This window comes from Hyaena hyaena, unplaced genomic scaffold, assembly GCF_003009895.1.
Source record: "Hyaena hyaena isolate Hyena2069 unplaced genomic scaffold, ASM300989v1 scaffold_96, whole genome shotgun sequence".
Classification (NCBI taxonomy): Eukaryota; Metazoa; Chordata; class Mammalia; order Carnivora; family Hyaenidae; genus Hyaena; species Hyaena hyaena.
This window is the reverse complement of record NW_024080729.1, coordinates 1,512,102-1,529,668: the sequence shown is the minus strand read 5'-3', so window position 1 is coordinate 1,529,668 and position 17,567 is coordinate 1,512,102. Positions and strand designations below refer to the sequence as shown.

General features: G+C 37.0%; 1 protein-coding gene across 2 annotated transcripts in view; it reads left to right on the top strand.

The window, feature by feature from the left end:
- ZFAND3 (zinc finger AN1-type containing 3) overlaps nucleotides 1-17,567 on the top strand; it is a 337,118-nt gene that overhangs the window by 101,341 nt on the left and 218,210 nt on the right. For both annotated transcript variants that reach the window (XM_039235307.1, XM_039235306.1), the window contains exon 2: nucleotides 11,277-11,317. In XM_039235307.1, coding sequence (XP_039091238.1) covers nucleotides 11,277-11,317 — 41 coding nt within the window. The remainder of the gene's footprint in view (nucleotides 1-11,276; nucleotides 11,318-17,567) is intronic.

Below are 17,567 nucleotides of genomic sequence, written 5' to 3'. Positions count from 1 at the left end.
ATTTTGTACTTCTTTCCTTTTCAATGAGCTTTGGACTGGGAATTCTATCACCTTTCAGCCATATCTCATCACACTAGGTATGTGTGATCCTGACCTTTTCACCTACCCCTTACACAGAACCTGACACAACACATAAAATGTTTAGAATTTGAACAAGTGAAAGGGGCTATTGAAGTATAAAATGTTTGTTTTTTAATGTTGATAACATTACCTACACATTTAAATTTTTCTTGGTTTATTGCTAGATAGTGCTTTCTCTTCCTCCATATCGTAGATGCCATGTTAGTGCTTGCATCTCACCTAAGTGATATGCACTGAAGTGTTGCGTTTTGTAGATGTCATTTTACTTGGATGTTTTCAGCTGCTGGAAATACCTTGTGCTTTTCTTCCTTAGCCCTGCATCTACCCTTGCTAGCTTGGTTAACCTTGTAGTCGAACCCTTAGAGATCTGTCATCTCCCAGGTTTAGGTCTCATTTTCTGACAAAGAGAGATTTAATGTTTTAGGTTTACTTTTCATCTGTCATGAAAAGTATCCTTCATTTGATTTGATTTTCCATAAATAAATAAATGGATAAGCGAATGCCTCTCCTTGCAAATCTAAATTACCTTAGTAATAAGAGTAGATAAACGTATGCGTCACCAGGATGAAACAGAGATTTGCCACTTGAGTAAGACAGGTACATACATAATTCTTTAGTAGTTTTTATGTAGTGATAGTTGCAAAGATGAAGGAGAATGCAAAGCTCAGTATTTTGCCTTAGAAGAAGTGGTTCTTTAATTATTAACCCATTGCAGAAGTTGCATAGCCATTTAATTATGTTGAGCACTGTTCAGGACAAAACACTCTGACCGCCAATAAATGTAGCGTCCCTTTCCCCTACCTGTTTGGAGCAGCAAACAGGCTAGCTGGGAGAAAAATAAGGGCAGCGAATACCTCAGTGTATGTCTCCTTTTTTTTTTTTTTTAATTCTTAGTTTAATTCTCAGGTTTTTTTCCCATACCAAATGGTTGGGAAAAACAATCTCACTGTTTTCATAGTAACATGAAGTAGTAGTGCAACAGTAGTAGTGCCTAATGAGGTGTTGAATTTTAAAAATTTATTTTTTATACCTGTAATACTTTATTTAGCTATAATTTATATATAATAAAATGTAAAATCTTAAATGTATGATGTAATGAATTTTGATCAGTGTGTGCTATGTGTACATGTAATTGTCACCTAGGTAAAGAATATTTTTATCACTCCAGAAAGTACCTTCTATTATTATAGAATTCTAAAAAACATTTTTGCAAAGTAGATGGGAATAGTTTGGGGGATTGTTTGAGAAATTTAATAATCAGTATGTATTTTGGGGCACCTGGATGGCTCACTCGGTTGAGCGTTTGACTTCAGGTCATGATCTTGTGGTTTGTGTGTTTGAGCCCCGCATCCGGCTCACTGCTGTTAGTACAGAGCCTGCTTCAGATCCTCTCTTCCCTTCTCTCTTTGCCACTCCCCTGCTCATGCTCTCTCAAAAATAATAAAAAAAGAACTTTATAAAAAATTTTAAAAATTGTGTATAAAATTTTTTTAGGTAGCTGGACAGCAGTGAACTTGGCCTTTTTTTCCCTCTGCTTTTACAAAAGTGAATTCTGCTGACCTGTTAGTTTCATTCTAATATAGAGTCTGAATTTCCTAAAATACCATACATTTGCAAATGAAGAGACCCAGATTTAAGGCACCTTTCCATTTTCTCAATAAGAGAAAGAGGTGTTTTGGTTAACTTAATATAGAAACTTTTAGGGGTATAGGTGAAATAATTAAATGTCTAAAGTGCTAATTGCACATATACATATTAAAACTCTTATCTAACTTATTATTTTGAGATAATTGTAGATTTATATGCAGTTGTAAAAATATATAAAGCGATCTTCTGTGTTTTCGATTTTATCACTATGGTAACTTCACATGCATATTTAAGATCACAGGTTACATAAAATTGTATGCATTTGTGTATGTTCCTAATGTAAATTTTAAATGTTTTATATATATATATATTTTTTTTTTTTTTGAGAAAGTGAAAGTAGGGCAGGGGCAGAGAGAGCTGGACAGAGGATTTGAAGTGGGCTCTGTGCTGACAGCATGGAGCTTGCTTGAGATCGTTTCTCTCTCTCTCTCTCTCTCTCTACTTCCTCTGCTTGCTTGCTCTCAAAATAAATAAACAGACATTAAAAAAATAAAATACTAGTTTTTCCATACTGTCTTTATGAAGCCAATTTATTTGAACTCTGCGTATTCACAGACAGCAGTGTCTTTAATGTTTACTAAAACCACGTTTAAAGTTATTGAGTATAGTTTTTCAGTTATTCACTTCCTTACAAGTTACTTGAGATAGAACACATTAGAAATCTGTAAATGTTGATCTTATTGGAAATTTTATCTGAAGCCACAAGAATCCATTCATATAACACTAGGAGCATTGCCATCATTTTAATGTTATTTGTGATCTTCCTAACATTCCAAGGCTTTTATTGTATTGAAGTCCTCTTCAAAAACCTTTTTCAGTGGCAGCTACTACTTGTAATTATGAAATCATACTCCAGATATTAGTATGAAATCTGTATTTAAAACTGCATTTAACTCTCTTGGAAGACTTGTTTGTTGTAATAACCTTGACAAAGCATCCAACACCAGTGTTGTTTGATCCCCTTCCAGACAATGAGAACTTTACTGCCTCACTCTTTTCACAGACTGTGACTGGATAAATGCCCCTGGGCATTTAATTCTATTGATATGGTCTTCCTCTTTTGAAGTCTTCCATGCCCTTTCTCTGGATTTTACACTTTTAGGTTTTTTGGAAGGTTTTCTTTCTCCCATGTTGGTATTTAGTATAAAATTATTGGTGTCAGCCTCAGAAGTAAGGACTTAATTGTAAAGCAGTTTTTTTAACAGTTAATTTTAGGGGAAGAAATCTTTTCCTTATGTTTGGGCATATATGATAAGACAGCTGCGGCCACTGTGTACCATTTTGTGTTAGAGTTGATAAGTGTCATTAGTTTCTCTTATGTGGAAACATTATTTGACATTTTTATTTAGTTCATTGTATTTTTTCCTCCTTTCCTCTGAGAGCTGTTAAATCTTTTTACTAGTTTATTGATGGACATGGCTCATCTTGTTTTAATTGTTAGCTAGTGCTGGACTAAGCTCTTAGTAATGTATACAGGGTCACAAATGATCGGGTGACTTGTTTTACATCTATATATCTTTTTAGTGTAGAGACTTAAAACACATAAAGCCAGAAATGTATGCTGCGTCCTTGCTGTCCTTGAATTTGGGTATAAAATGTTAAGACATTGTTCATTACAGTACCCCAACTGGAATCTACGTTGTTAAATTGAAATTATCTTTTAAAGTAGTATGACCATATTGCTATATTGTAGAAACGAATCCCCCTTATTAACAACTCCATTGTTTTCTTTGTAATATTTCCTTAAAAAGAAAACTTTGCAGACATTGTCTGAATGATTTAGAGTGATGTGTAACTGTTGAGACAGCCTGGATGCACTGTTGAAAGCCTCCTTTGTCATTGCCAGCTAGGATGTCATCTGTTTGAACTGTCCTTTTTCTTGTTTGCCTGGGGTGAGCAAAGAGTGATGATTTAGTAGAGCTGTTTCTTGCTTCCTAGCTGTTGTAGGAAGTTAGACTTTCTGGCTGTAAGTGTACAAGTTGGCACACATACTAGTCTTTAATCATCTAATATTACCTCTAAGCAACTGGAAAGGTTTTTAGAGTAGAGGGGCTTTGTGATTTGACTTTTTTCTTCTCTTCCTTCACCTCCCCTTCCCTCCTCCTTGCTCCCCAGCCTCTCCTTATCCTCTTTTCCTTCTCCTCCTCTCCTTCTTATAGATTATTAAAGAAGATTGAACTCGGAAATGTGACTGGTTGGTTTTTACAGATCAGGTCTCTTCTTTAAGAAGGAAACCCTTTTGGGGCACGTGGCTGGCTCAGTCAGAAGAGTGTTTGACTCTTGATCTCAGGGTGGTGAGTTTGAGCCCCAGGTTCAGTGTAGAGATTACTAACAAAAAATTAAAAAAAGGAGGAAAACTACTTTGTAGTCTAAATTTTTTTAGTTTTATTGATCTATGCCTAACCTAGAGAAATTTAGGGACCTTAACATTCGAAGAAAGGGCTTTGGCATATTCGGTGCTGGTACGGTTGTTTTCCTTTTGACTCTTTTAATGTGGGGTTTTTTTGTTTGTTTTTTGTGCCTCAGTTTCTTCCTCATTGTTTGCCCCAGAATAGTACTATTATTGTTGAGGAACATTGATATGGTGACAGTGTTTTTTATTTCCACATTAAAAGAATATTTTTAAGTTTATTTATTTATTGGGGGAGGGGGAGAGCACGCGTGTGCATGCAAGTGGGGTAGGGGCAGAAAGCAAGGAAGACGGATAGAGTCCCAGCCAGGCTCCACACTGTCAGTGCAGAGCCCAATGCAGGGCTTGAACTCACAAAACCGTGAGATCATGACCTGAGCCCAAACCAAAAATTGGCTGCTTGACTGTCTGAGCCACCCAGGCGACCCTCCACATTTATATTAAAATATTTAGTGGGGAGGATCTGGCATGTATATGTTTCCTGGGTGGGGGAGTAATAGTAGTATTACATGGAGATCGATAAAATGTAAAATGTTTCTAGAATTTTCAAAAATTAGTAATGTGTTAATTTCCCATGATGAATTAATTGGAAGTTAATTTATTCTTCATTTAAGAAATTGATATCCTTCAAAATTGGAAAATTTTTTATTTTAGAAGAAAACAGATTAAGATAACCATTTCTCCCATCAAGCAAAGATTTTAGAGTAATAGTTAACGCTGTTGAAAGTGTATTGAAAAAGTACTTTCAGATCCTTTTGAGGGCAGTGTAAATTGGTAGAACTTACCCTGGTAAGTAATTTGGCAATACTTACGAAAACCATACTTTTTCATCTAGTAATTCTCTTCAGTTTTAATGAAAATTATTCAAAGATGTATGACTAAAGAATTATGTCCCAAAATGCTAATTATAGGAATATTTATAATAGAAAAATCTGGGGCAATGATTGAACATCTAAACACTGAGTGACTAAATAAATTATAGTGTTAGTATGTACTGGACTATTATAGAGCAACAAGCATTTTTTTTTCTTTTTGTTTCTTTATTATTTTTGAGACCGAGAGAGCACAGGGAGAGAGTTAGAGAGAGAGGGAGACACAGAATCTGAAGCAGGCTCTAGGCTTTAAGCTGTCAGCACAGAGCCTGAAGCGGGGCTCAAACTCTTGAACCGTGAGATCATGACCAGAACTGAAGTCGAATGGCCAACTAACTGAGCCCCCCAGGTGCCCCAACAAGCATGTTTTTCAAGAATACTTAATGACATGGGAAATAGTAAATAAATATAAATTGAAAATGAAATTTACATATTTTTATACTTTTAAAGGTGAAATATGTGATCTATGCAAAAGAGAATATGTAATGTGTATGTGTTATAACGTGTAACAAAATGCATACTTATGAACGTATTATACAATTTTACCAACGCTGTAATAAATTCTTAATTATGTATATCTATAGGATAAGAAGGAGTTTTCAAAGATTAAAAAAAATTTTTTTTTACATTTATTTATTTTTGAGAGACAGAGTGAGACAGAGCGCAAGCAGGGGAGAGGCAGAGAGGGAGACACAGAATCTCTGTCAGCACAGAGCCTGATGTGGGGCTTGAACCCACGGACTGTGAGATCATGATATGAGCCGAAGTCGGATGCTCAACTGACTGAGCCACCCGGGCGCCCCAAGAAGGAGTTATTTCAGAATGCTAACAATTCTCATTTGGGGGGGGGGGATTGGATTATCAGTGATCTTTGATTTTCACTTAAATGTTCATGTTCTTTTTCTAAACTCTGTACAGGGGTCATGTATTTTCAAAACTAGAAAATACTAAATATTTATTGAAAGGAGAGAAAAACTTAAGCTGGTTTCTTTCCAACTCCATTTCATTGGAAAGAAACTTCTGAAAGTGTCTGCCACCTGTTATCTCCTGAATGACAGATCATGGCCATGTACATAGGGTAGCATTATCTACCAGTTGTAGGTAATACAGGATGACAGAGTTCCTGAGAGATGACAGGCTGACAGTTACAGGAATTGTGGGTGCCCTTTCTTCCAGATAGTGTTTGAATGACCTTTACAAAATACATTTTTGAAATCTATTTAAGGTTTCATGTGTCATGGCTTCAGGAGAAGGGGATTCATTTCTTCATTTAACAAATATTAGGTACCTGTTAAGTACTAGGCAAGAGTGACCAAGAGGGTCATTTGTTAAAAGAAAACAGGAAGAGGGACTGGTTTAAATTGGGTGGTCAGGTGAAGCCTACTCAGGAGGTTTGAACCAGGACCTGAGTGACAAGAAAGAGCTAGTCTTATTGTGATTTAAGGATAGAGGAAACAGCATGGGCCAGAGCTCTGTAGCACATTCTAGGAACAGAAAAAAAGGCCAGTGTGATTGTAATGTAAATGAGGGTTGCAAAATGGTGGTAAATTAAAGAGAGAGCGAGATCATGAGGGAACTAAATGGTTTTGGTAAGATGTTTGAATTTTGAATTAAACGCAATAGGAAATTATTGGATGGCATTAAGCAAGAAATAGCATGATCTAATTTGGTTTTAAAAGATTACTCATTGCTGTGTCGAAAATCATTATAAGGGATCAAAAGTGGGAATGGAGAGACCAGTAAAAAGTAATTTACAATTGCCCAGGTGTGAGGTAATGGATGCCAGAGTGGAAGTGTTGACAAAGGAGAGGGTAGATAGATTTGAGGTCTGTTTGGAAATAGACCCAATGAATCTTGCTGAGTATTGTGTATAAGTGACTATAGGAAAGATTGAAATCAAAGTTGGTTTCTAGGATTTTGACTTGAGCAGCTGGAAAGAAGGTGCTGTTATTTATAAAAGTGGACAAAATGCATCAGGCACGTTTGGGAGTATTGAAAGTTCTAGCTTGAAATGTTGATTCTGCTGCATATTGAGATGTCAAGTAGGCATTTAAGTACATGAGTTTGGAGCAAGGTGATGAGGTTTGGGATGAGGATGAACATTTGTGAGTCTTTATTGTATAGATACAATATTTAAAGCCATGGGAGAAGTAGAGGTCATGGGGATTGAGTGCTGGGACCTCCAGATGAAGGTCTTGACAGTGGAGGAGGAGCCAGCAAAGGTGGCTAAAAGAGAGCAGTTAGGTGAGGAAAATTAGGGGGCAGGTAAATTTGATCTAGGATCCAAGTGAGAAGAAGGCAGAAGTAAAGAGTGTTTCACGAGGGATGGATCTGGATGAATGCTGTTGAGTGGGAGGCAGTGAGATGATCAGAAACCTAACTCTGTATTTGTTTTGTGAGACTGCCATAACAAATTACCACAAATTGGAGGACTTAAAACAACAGAGATTTAGGGGTACCTGGGTGGCTCAGTCGGTTAAGTGTCCTGACTCTCGATTTTGGCTCAGGTCATGATCTCGAGGTTTACGAGTTCCAGCCTGGCTTCGGGCTCTTTGCTGCTGACAGCGTGGAGCCTGCTTGGGATTCTTTCTCTCTGCCCTTCCCCCACTCTCTCTATTATTAAAAAACAATAATAGAGATTTATTCTCTTAAAGTTTTGGAGGCTGAAAGTCCAAAATCTGGCAGAGCTGCCTTCTCTCTGTGGGACCCTAGGGGAGAATCCATTCCTTACCTCTTCCAGCTTCTGTTAACTGTCCCGGTATTTCTGGGTTTGTGGACACATTCCTATAGTCTCTGCCTCTATCTTTATTATTGTCTTCTCTGTATGTCTCTCCAGATTCCCTTTGCCCTTTCTCAGAAATGCTTGTGATATCATTTAGGGCCCACCTGGATATTACAGTGTAAACTCAAAATCTTTAATTTGTCTGCAAAGACCTTTTTTCCAGATAAAATAAATTCCAAGGATTAGGATTTGATATCTTTGGATGGCTATTATTCAAGCCACTAATCCTTAGTCTTAGAAACATGGAAGCCTTTGGAGATCTCAATACGAGCACTTCCTTTGGAGCAGTACATAAGAGAATCCTATTTCCCTTTCATGTTTGCTATCACAGAGAGAACTCTATTGTCTGTCCCAGGACTGCAGGTTGATCACACTGGTTTTCCATGGGCAGTCGGTAGTTGTATGCCTTTGGTTAGCTTCAAGTTTCACATGTCCAACATGAGAAAGGAGAAAAGTTCTCAGAAGCATCTGCCAGTTCTTTCAAGTTCTGTGTTGCTGACCTGTGTGATCCAGCTTGGCATTATCAGTGGCCATTATTTCTGTAGCCAAAGACTGGCTTATTTTAGATTTCAGACATCTCTGTTTTGATTAATAATATCAGTGGCTATATAATTTCTTTTACAACCTCATTGATAAGCATGTTGCTGGAAAATTCCTTTTCAGAAAGTGGAATGGATGTTATTTAGGTAAGATTTAGGTATGGTGGGTATTTTAAATAAATTCTCTGAAAAGGATAAGGAGATGCAGAGAAAAATGCTATTTTGCCATTTTTTTCCTTAACCAGTTTTGTGAAACACAAATGGTAACAGTGCACACTTGGTGCTGAGCTGCCCTCAGTTATTCTCTGCAGGCTTCCCATGATTCCTGCTGGACGTGGGGAGCAGCAGAAGTGATAAACAAGTTATCTCTTGCTCTCTGTGCTGCTGCATGGACAAAAGATAGTGACCATATTTGGAAGAGCCCTGCTTCCCTGGGGAGAATTTCTAGTAATAAAGAAATTCTTTCATCCTCAGTTCTCCTTCAGTTGGAACTGAAATAGCTGGTAGCCAGGGTTGCTTCCCTGTGCGTATATGTGTATGTATATGTTGGAGGGGAGGGCAGGGATGAGGCTGCTTTCTGATGGAAGGTTTTGCTTTCTCAGGGAGCTGACTTGATTACCATACATTCAATCTTTACTCATGGGACCATTTTCCCAAACTGCCAGAGTGCTGACTTGGGATTTATGTGCACTCTTCTGCTTCTGTATTGGGGGCAGAGGCCTTAATTTGGGTGAAAGGAACACAGGCGTTGGAGTTAGGCAGACCAGGCTCATCCACTTACTTGTTCTGTAACCTTTGGCAAGTTATATACCCTCTGGAAGCCTCCCTTTCCTCCTTTGGTAAAGTGGGTTGAAGGCATCTGGTATGCTTACCACATAGTAGGAATATAATAAATGTTAGATTCCACTATTAATAACATCTTTTCATCTCTTTGTTCATTTTTATTCACTTAGTGATAGTTAAGATTTCCTTACTGCCTTTGTTGTCTTTATATTAAGCAGAGTTCTAAAGAAAGATCCTCCTGTTAACATAGCATCTCTTTTGGGAAATAGAAGCAATGACTGCCCCACCTCCACCCCAGTTTTGTCACCCGGTGACAATTACTTGCCCTCACTTAGGTCTTGGGTTCCAGTACATTGGGCAACCTTCATAGCCATCAGGGAATACTTCCTGAGGGAGGCTTTCCTTAATTAGAAAATTTACTGGGAAGCGTGGAAGAAAGTTGGCTTATTCTGTGTAAGAGGAGCTCTGGGCAAAGAGTAAGATTTTGGGAGGAGAGTTGCTGAGGAATGAGGCCATAAATAGGTCAGCTTATCCAATATAGAATATTCTAGGAGATTGGGGTGCCTGGGTGGCTTAGTCGGCTAAGCATCCAACTTCGGCTCAGGTCATGATCTCACGGTTCGTGGGTTCGAGCCCTGCGTCGGGTGGACTCTGTGCTGACAGCTGGCTCAGAGCCTGGAGCCTGTTTCAGATTCTGTGTCTCCCTCTCTCTCTGACCCTCCCCTGCTCATGCTGTCTCTGTCTCTCTCTCTCAGAAATAAATAAAACATTAAAAAAAAAAAAGAATATTCTAGGAGGTTTTTGGAAGATGGCTGTAGGAATGAGTCCACTTGGGAGAGAATCAGGAAGGGAAACAGCAGGGAGAAGAACTTAATAGACAAGTTATTGATTGCCCGTCCTGTTGTGCCTGGGCTACTGTGTGGTAACAGGTGCTATGTTAGGCTGTGAACAGAGGATAGCCTTTGGCATTGGCTCAAGCCCAAGGTCATTTATGTTCTGTGCTGTTTCCTAGTTCTGTGACCTTGGACAAGATGTTAGCCTGTCAAATGGAGATGAGACTGCCCTTGATTTCCTAAGATCTCTCAATTTAACAACACCATGGAGGAGGTGATAGGAACATTTAATTAATTTAGTCATCATTTGTATCCAATCATACAGTGCTTCCTGGTTGTAGACATTTTAATGTGATTTTTTAAAAAATATTTTTATTTATTTCTAGGAGAGAGAGAGACAGCGTGAGCAGGGGAGGGTCAGAGAGAGAGGGAGATACAGACTCTGAAATAGGCTCCAGGCTCTGAGCTGGCAGTCAGCACCGAGCTGACACGGGGCTCGAGCCTGACGCGGGGCTCAAGCCCACAAACCGTGAGATCATGACCTAAGCGAAAGTCGGATGCTTAACTGACCAAGCCACCCAGGCGCCCCTTTAATGTGATTTTTTTTTAAAGTACCTTTTTAGAAGCAAGCAATGTGGTAATACACATCTCATGGATGTTGGGAAGATTAATAATATGATGTGTTTAGTGTCCATCAAAGTTAGTATTCAGTGAATTGTAGCCATTATTAACAGATGAAAGGACATGAAAAATAATTTGATTGGTAACATCTGAAGAAAGAATTTTAAACTACAGGGTCATAATGTGACTAGGATCTGAAATAGGACTAGAATGAAGGGAAAGAAGATGACATAAAAAATTTAATATTGTGGAGATAAATGAGTATATATCTGAGGAAGAAGTTTTACTCCTTTATAGACAAAGTTTTCATTATCATTTCATAGTGATAATTTTGTGGTGTATGTTCCACTGTGAACAGATGGAATGTGGTAATCTTGTGGGAGTGACTCCGGTGTCATCTTCTGGGCATCTTAGAGTAATTCTGAACTTGCTGCTACTTAATTTCTGAGTTTTGTTAATCACAAAAAAAAAAAAAAAGCATTGGTTAACTCACTGATAATAAAGTATCATATTTTGCTTTTGTTGTTTTGTTTCTTTTTGTTTCCCTGTGGGAGAAGGTGGTTGATTAGGAATTTACCATTAGTTTCTTAGTTCAGTTGCCTGGCCAGGGGATTCTTGCTTAACGTTTCAAACATCTTTATGTTTTCATTAGAGTAATACTGAATTTTTAGCTCTTCTTTCTTTTTTTTCTTTTTTTTTTTGCCCCAGGTCCAGCAAGACTATGAACCTCTGTTCCAAATGCTTTGCTGGTAAGTGCAGAAAAAGGGTTTTTAATTTATTTTAATTTTTCTTTTTTGATTGTTTTTAAGATTAAGTTATTTGGCCTTCTTTTGTGTTTATGCATGGGGTTTTGTTTTCTTTGCTTGTGTGTGAAAGCAGTTTCTCCTTAACATATTTTCATATATTTGTTAGGACTATTAAAACAGCCTTCCCTGAGTGAAACGAAATCATCTGTGTACTTGCAGCAAACTTTCCATAGTTTACAGTTGTTGATGTGTAGTGGAACTGTAAAATTTTGGGTTGTTGTAGGGTAATATATGTTCATTTCTGATCTTGACTTGAAATACTGCTTTTGCCAGTGAGGACACAAGAGAAAGAATATTTTCATGTTGGAGTCAGGAAGAGAATCATGCTGAATTAGCCCTTTTTAATCCTGTCCCTTATTGAAATCACTTTGGGTAATAACTTAATCTCTTTAGACCTTAGGATTGTCATTTTTAACATGAAGGGCTTGGACTTGATGTTTGCCAAGGGCCTTTTCCAGCCCCCAAATGCTGTTTGGTTGACTCCTTAAATTACGACTCCTTCATGAACTTAAACCCTCATTTTTTAAAGAATTTCATATCTGATGATCTTAAATGAAATACCTAAGGCTTTACTAACTGAGAGATGTTTCACTTTCCTCTTCCATTCATTCTGTCATAGATAAAGCTGGACACTAGTTAAAACACTAAGGACAGATTTTAATCAGTAATATATAGCAATAGGGAAGAGTTCAGTTTGAACACAACTTTTATTCATGCGGAAGTGACTGGTGTTTTAAATGGAGAATGAGGGAGTAGGGAGGGGTTGCTCATTTGGCTCAGTAGAGTCAGGGAAGTGAAAAATTACAAAGGGTTTGTCAGTGTAAATGATGACTAGGTTGGTTGTATCTATTAGCTGACTGTCCTGGAAGTTAGGATCCTGCCCTCCTACTGAGATTGAGAAACTGAGGCCCCATCCTATTCAATGGTTACATTTTAAAGAAATGTCTTTCATGTCCTTGACAGGGATTCCTGAGATGTAGGAGATGCATATGCATCTCAGAGGGACAGAGGAAGGATTTACAGTTGCAAAAAAAACCCTTTTCAGTAAATGGTCTAAGATAGGATGTTCAGAGGCCTGTAGTCAGCTGTTACAGCTAGAAGAACCTTAAACTCTTTAGGCAGCCTTGAGCTTTCTTAGGCAGTCACTTTAAGAGGGGCTAGGGCCATCCTAGGGATGGGGTCTTGATTAGAAACTGTGTTAGTGCTTGTTTAAATATTTTAATGTTTGGGGAGGGGTGGATGAAATCGTTTGTGTTAAGAATCTGTACTTTTTATAAGCCGAGATGGAGTTCTCGTTGAGAAGAGGGCTCAGATGGGCTTGTCTAGAGATTGGTCAAGGAGAGAATCTTCTCAGTTTTCACCTTCTATTCATTATGGCTATTTAAGCTTTAGTCCTTAACATTTATGTCTAAGCTAGGGGATTGATGGTAGGGAGTTGCAGGGCCAGGGGTTGGGGAAGGCAGTTTATATCTGTTAAAAGTTTGGAATTTGTCAAATACTTTAGGTCTTCAAAAGAAAAAAAAATACTGGTAAGTTTGGTTTTTATCCAATTTTTAATAGTATCTCTGCCGTTAAATGTATTCTGCTCTTTTTACACTGCATGTCTACAATTACAGATGTGAAGAAATGCTTCCTCATTGGTGAGAGTTTAATTTTCATGATAAAAATGAAAGTAGCAATTAGACAGATGTATACTAGATTGATGACTGTCCCTTCATATAGAGCTAGCTTCCCCTTAGAATTCAGTAGTGTGGCTTTGGGAGAAGGGGCTCATGTCAAATAAAGAACTGTCTCGTGTCTCTGACTAAATATAAAATTTAAAAAATTTCAATGAAGACAGTTCAGCTATGGGCTTTGATTTCTTTATACTTTTTACATTTTATTTTTTATGGCTATAATTACTTATTGTCTGGTGATTTGTGTACATTTACTCTTTATGTAGTCTTGTCATTTTTGCTTTTTGTTTTTAAAAACATTAAGAGGATATTTTCAGTGTGTAAAGAAAATGCTCTTTTTTCTTCTTTATCTTTTCCCCCATATTCTTAATGTCCTCAACTACATTTGACATCATTTGAATGGAATGATTAGTAACATCCTGCTTGTGGAAGTAGCATTTCATGTTTTTTGAAGTACAGAAAAACGTCATTGAACTTTACAATATGTTTGTGGATTTCATTCCTGAATGAAAGTATGGAGGCATGAGGTGTATAGGACAACATGAAGATTATTTTGGCCAAAGTCGCTGTGATTTTCAATACCATTTTAAAGTATACCATGAAGTATACAATGTACTTTTAAAAGATGGAAAAATTACCTTAAAAACAGCTGTTGTGTCCCATTAAGTTATTTTTTTTTCCAAAATTGCTTTTCAAAATTAATGTATGTGGTGGAAAAGAGAGTTTGTTGGAACTTGTTTACATACAATTGAAATGAGTAAAAACATGTTTAAAAATCTTGTTGAAATAGTAGAGTACTAGGTTAGGAACTGTGGGTGCTAGTTTAAAGCTCACTTTGATGACTGTTTGCTTCTGATGAAATATTCTGCCAAATGGTGAGCACATGCCCAAGTAACTAACTACTGTCGCTTCAGATTTTTTTCCTCTTTTCTTTATAAAAAGACGCCTTGGCTGTTTGAGAGAAAGGGAATAAATAAGAAGGGAAAGGAAATGAGTGTATGCAAAGTCAGAGTTACTAAAAAACCATTAAATTATTAAGTTTTCCAGTTAATTATACACAACTAATAGTGTTTCTCCATATTGTTAGAATAAGAAATGTATATATCAGCCATTTGCAAATATGTGGAAGAGTATCCAAGCTGGCTGGTTTTGCATTTTGTAACAACTTGCACCTTAACCAAAATGCCTCTCTTTGAAATGGGAAGATTTTGTTTTTATTTTTATTTTTTGACATCTAGAATCCTGGTTTGGCCTGGCTGAAATCATTTTAGGCCATTTGGAGTCATTCCCCCTCACCCCGCAAATGTGCAGTATGCTACTTTGTTAACCTTAAAGTGCCTTTGACCTGAAGACCCTTATCATCCCAAGATTTTCTTGTGCCAGAATCACTACGACATTTAAAAGAAATGTTCTGGGAGGCACTAAGAAATGATCGACTCTAGTGTTATGATTTGAGGTACAATGGACCAAAAATGCTCTCTTGGATTCTCTTTATCTGAGATTATTAGTTACAGTCTTAAAAAACCAGGAAAAGTTAATTTTATCATAGTATATTTTTTCCATTCCATAAGTATTTATTGTTTTTCTACTTTATCATCAATCCCCCTTTTACATGTTAAATATTTTTTTTCCCCTTCAAATCATAATCCTGAATATTTGTTTGGAAATGTGGCTTTGTCTCTCTTTAAGGCATCTGCAGTTTGGATAAGGAATTCTCCCTTTGATTTGATATAGTATCCTTCCCAGTTGAGTGTTAATTATTTTTGTATTATCTCTAAAGAAAAGATTTACTTAACACATTTGCAGTTTATTTGAAGTTATGGAAGGAATGTCTAAACTCTTGAAACGGATGGAATTTAAGCACCCTTGAACATAACTTAATCAATTGATATTGCCACACAGATCTTTCTAATTTATGAAACTATTGAGCATCTTTTCTGGTCTAATTGTGGCTTTCCTATCCCCTTGATAATATTCTAAAATAATTCTTTTTTTTTTAATATTTTATTTATTTCTAGGAGAGAGAGAGAGACAGCGTGAGTAGGGGAGGGTCAGAGAGAGAGGGAGTCACAGACTGAAACAGGCTCCAGGCTCTGAGCTGGCAGTCTGCACAAGGCCCGACACGGGGCTTGAACCCACGAACCGTGAGATCATGACCTAAGCGAAAGTCGGCCACTTAACCGACTAAGCCACCCAGGCGCCCCTAAAATAATTCTTTTGTTAAACATTTTTATGTTGACTACTAAAAGAATCAGTAAATATGATTTTTATAATAGAAGGCCACAACATTTCAGGATATGGTGTTTATAATCATGTTATGGTGAGTAAACAACTTACTGGTTGAAACAATACTTTCTAAAGCACTTTTTCCAAGTGTTCTGATTCATAAGTGGTAAGAGAAATCAATTTAATGGGTCATGATTCCGTTAAAAATTGAGTAGAATAGAAACTAATCAGTGCATCACAGATATTAAGGGCAAGTATTGTTTGTGAAACCTTTGAGTTACATATGTAAATGAAAATAATGTATAATAGGTTGTGATGTAAATATATATTACCAGGGTTATGATTTAAAAACCATTGTGGCTTAAAACCACTGAATTACAGAAATTCACTGGAAAGTCACAATTATTTGAGATCCCATTTTCTTTGGAAAATAGTACATATTTTCTGTCTTTAGGCAAAGTGTTAAACAATTGATTTTTTGTGACTTTTGTCTATTCTGAGCTCTTGAATAGTTTGAGTTACATGATTTTCTGTATGGAAGCATGAACTAATAAACCTGATTGTCTGCTCCTGTGTTAAAATATATATGAAAAGTCAAGCATAGCACCTAAAAGGCAGCCTTGCCTCTTTCAAAGATAAAAATGACCTTTGGTTATGGTATCATTTATTTTCTGTTTGAGTGCAAACCCAATTTATGAATTTGTGAGTTAGATACTAACTGGATTTTGATATTTTGGGACATTTAGTACCTCATTCACAAAGATCTCTTGTATTACAATATTAGCAGTGCTTTTCACAGAATGGTTTTGCTAAATAAAAGTATCGGTGAGAGAAACAAGTAGGATGATCACAAGTGGGGAAGGCAGAAATTTTTTTATTAAAAAAAATTTTTTTTAACATTCATTGTTTGAGAGACAGAGACAGTGTGTGCAGGGGAAGGACAGAGAGAGAGGGAGACACAGAATCCAAAGCAGGCTCCAGGCTCTGAGGTGTCAGCACAGAGCCCGATGTGGGGCTCGAACCCACAAACTGCGAGATCATGACCTGAGCTGAAGTTGAATGCTTAACCAACTGAGCCACCCAGGTGCCCCCCAAAAGAGGAATACTTTTAATAAAAAGCAGAAACAAACTCAAATACCAAGAACAAACTGGTGATTGCCAGAGGCGAGAGGGTAGGTGTATAGGTGAAATGGATAAAGGGGAGTGAAAGGTACAGACTTCCAGGTATGTAATGAGTAAGTCACAAGGATGAAAGGTACAGCATAGGGAATGTAGTCTGTGATGATGTAATAGCATTGTATGGTGACGGATTGTAGCTACATTTGTGATGAATATAACAAAGGGACTTGTCTAATCATGGGCTTATACCTGAAACTAATGTAACATTGTGTGTCAACTACAATAAAAAAAGAAGAAAGAATACTTTTTAAAAAATGTTTGAGAGAGAGAAAGTGTGTGTGTGCAAGTGGAAGAGAGGGGGAAAAGAGAAAATCCCAAGCAGGCTTCACACAGTCAGTGCAGAGCCCAGCATGGGGCCCCATCTCACAAACTGTCAGGTCCTCATCCAAGCCAGATCCAAGAGTTGGACCTTAACTGACTGAACCACCCAGGCACCCCAATAAAAGTATACTTTTAATGCATTACTATGTCGATTTACAGAAAAGGACAAAAATAGAACTTAATCTTGTCAGTTGAAGATGAATTAAAATTATAGGTAAAACATTTCTTAAATTATAAGCTAATGGTGAAGTTAATTTTCTGAAAATTAATTACAATGTGACTTTTCACATATATGTATTTCTTAGTGGAAAGATAGTTAAGCAAGTTTAGTTTTGTTTCATGGTTACTTGTGTACTGTGCCTCATTATTGATAAAGAATGGCAATAAATAAAATGATACCTGTCATATAAGAAGCATATTTTAATAAGACTCTAGAGCTAGGTGTGTACTTTATTTTGTAGGAATCAGTTTGTAGGTACCTATTCAAATGAGTAATCTTATATGCCAGTTTATGATACTTAACTTTGGAGAAAATGTTGTTATATTTCATATATTTTTGTTACCAACTTTTGTTAGCTGGGAGAAACTATTCTGTACAGTACTTTCATTTTCACTTTTATTATTTTTTGATATTGTCATATAGTTCTTGTTTTCAATTCAGATGGACTTTGGGGGAGGCTTTAAAGTGATTGAAATAGCCTAAGTATTCAAGCAGGATTTCATTTTACTCATTGCTGCTTACTTTGTATCCAGTTTGAAAATTATCGGGCTTGTTCATTGCTGTCAAATTT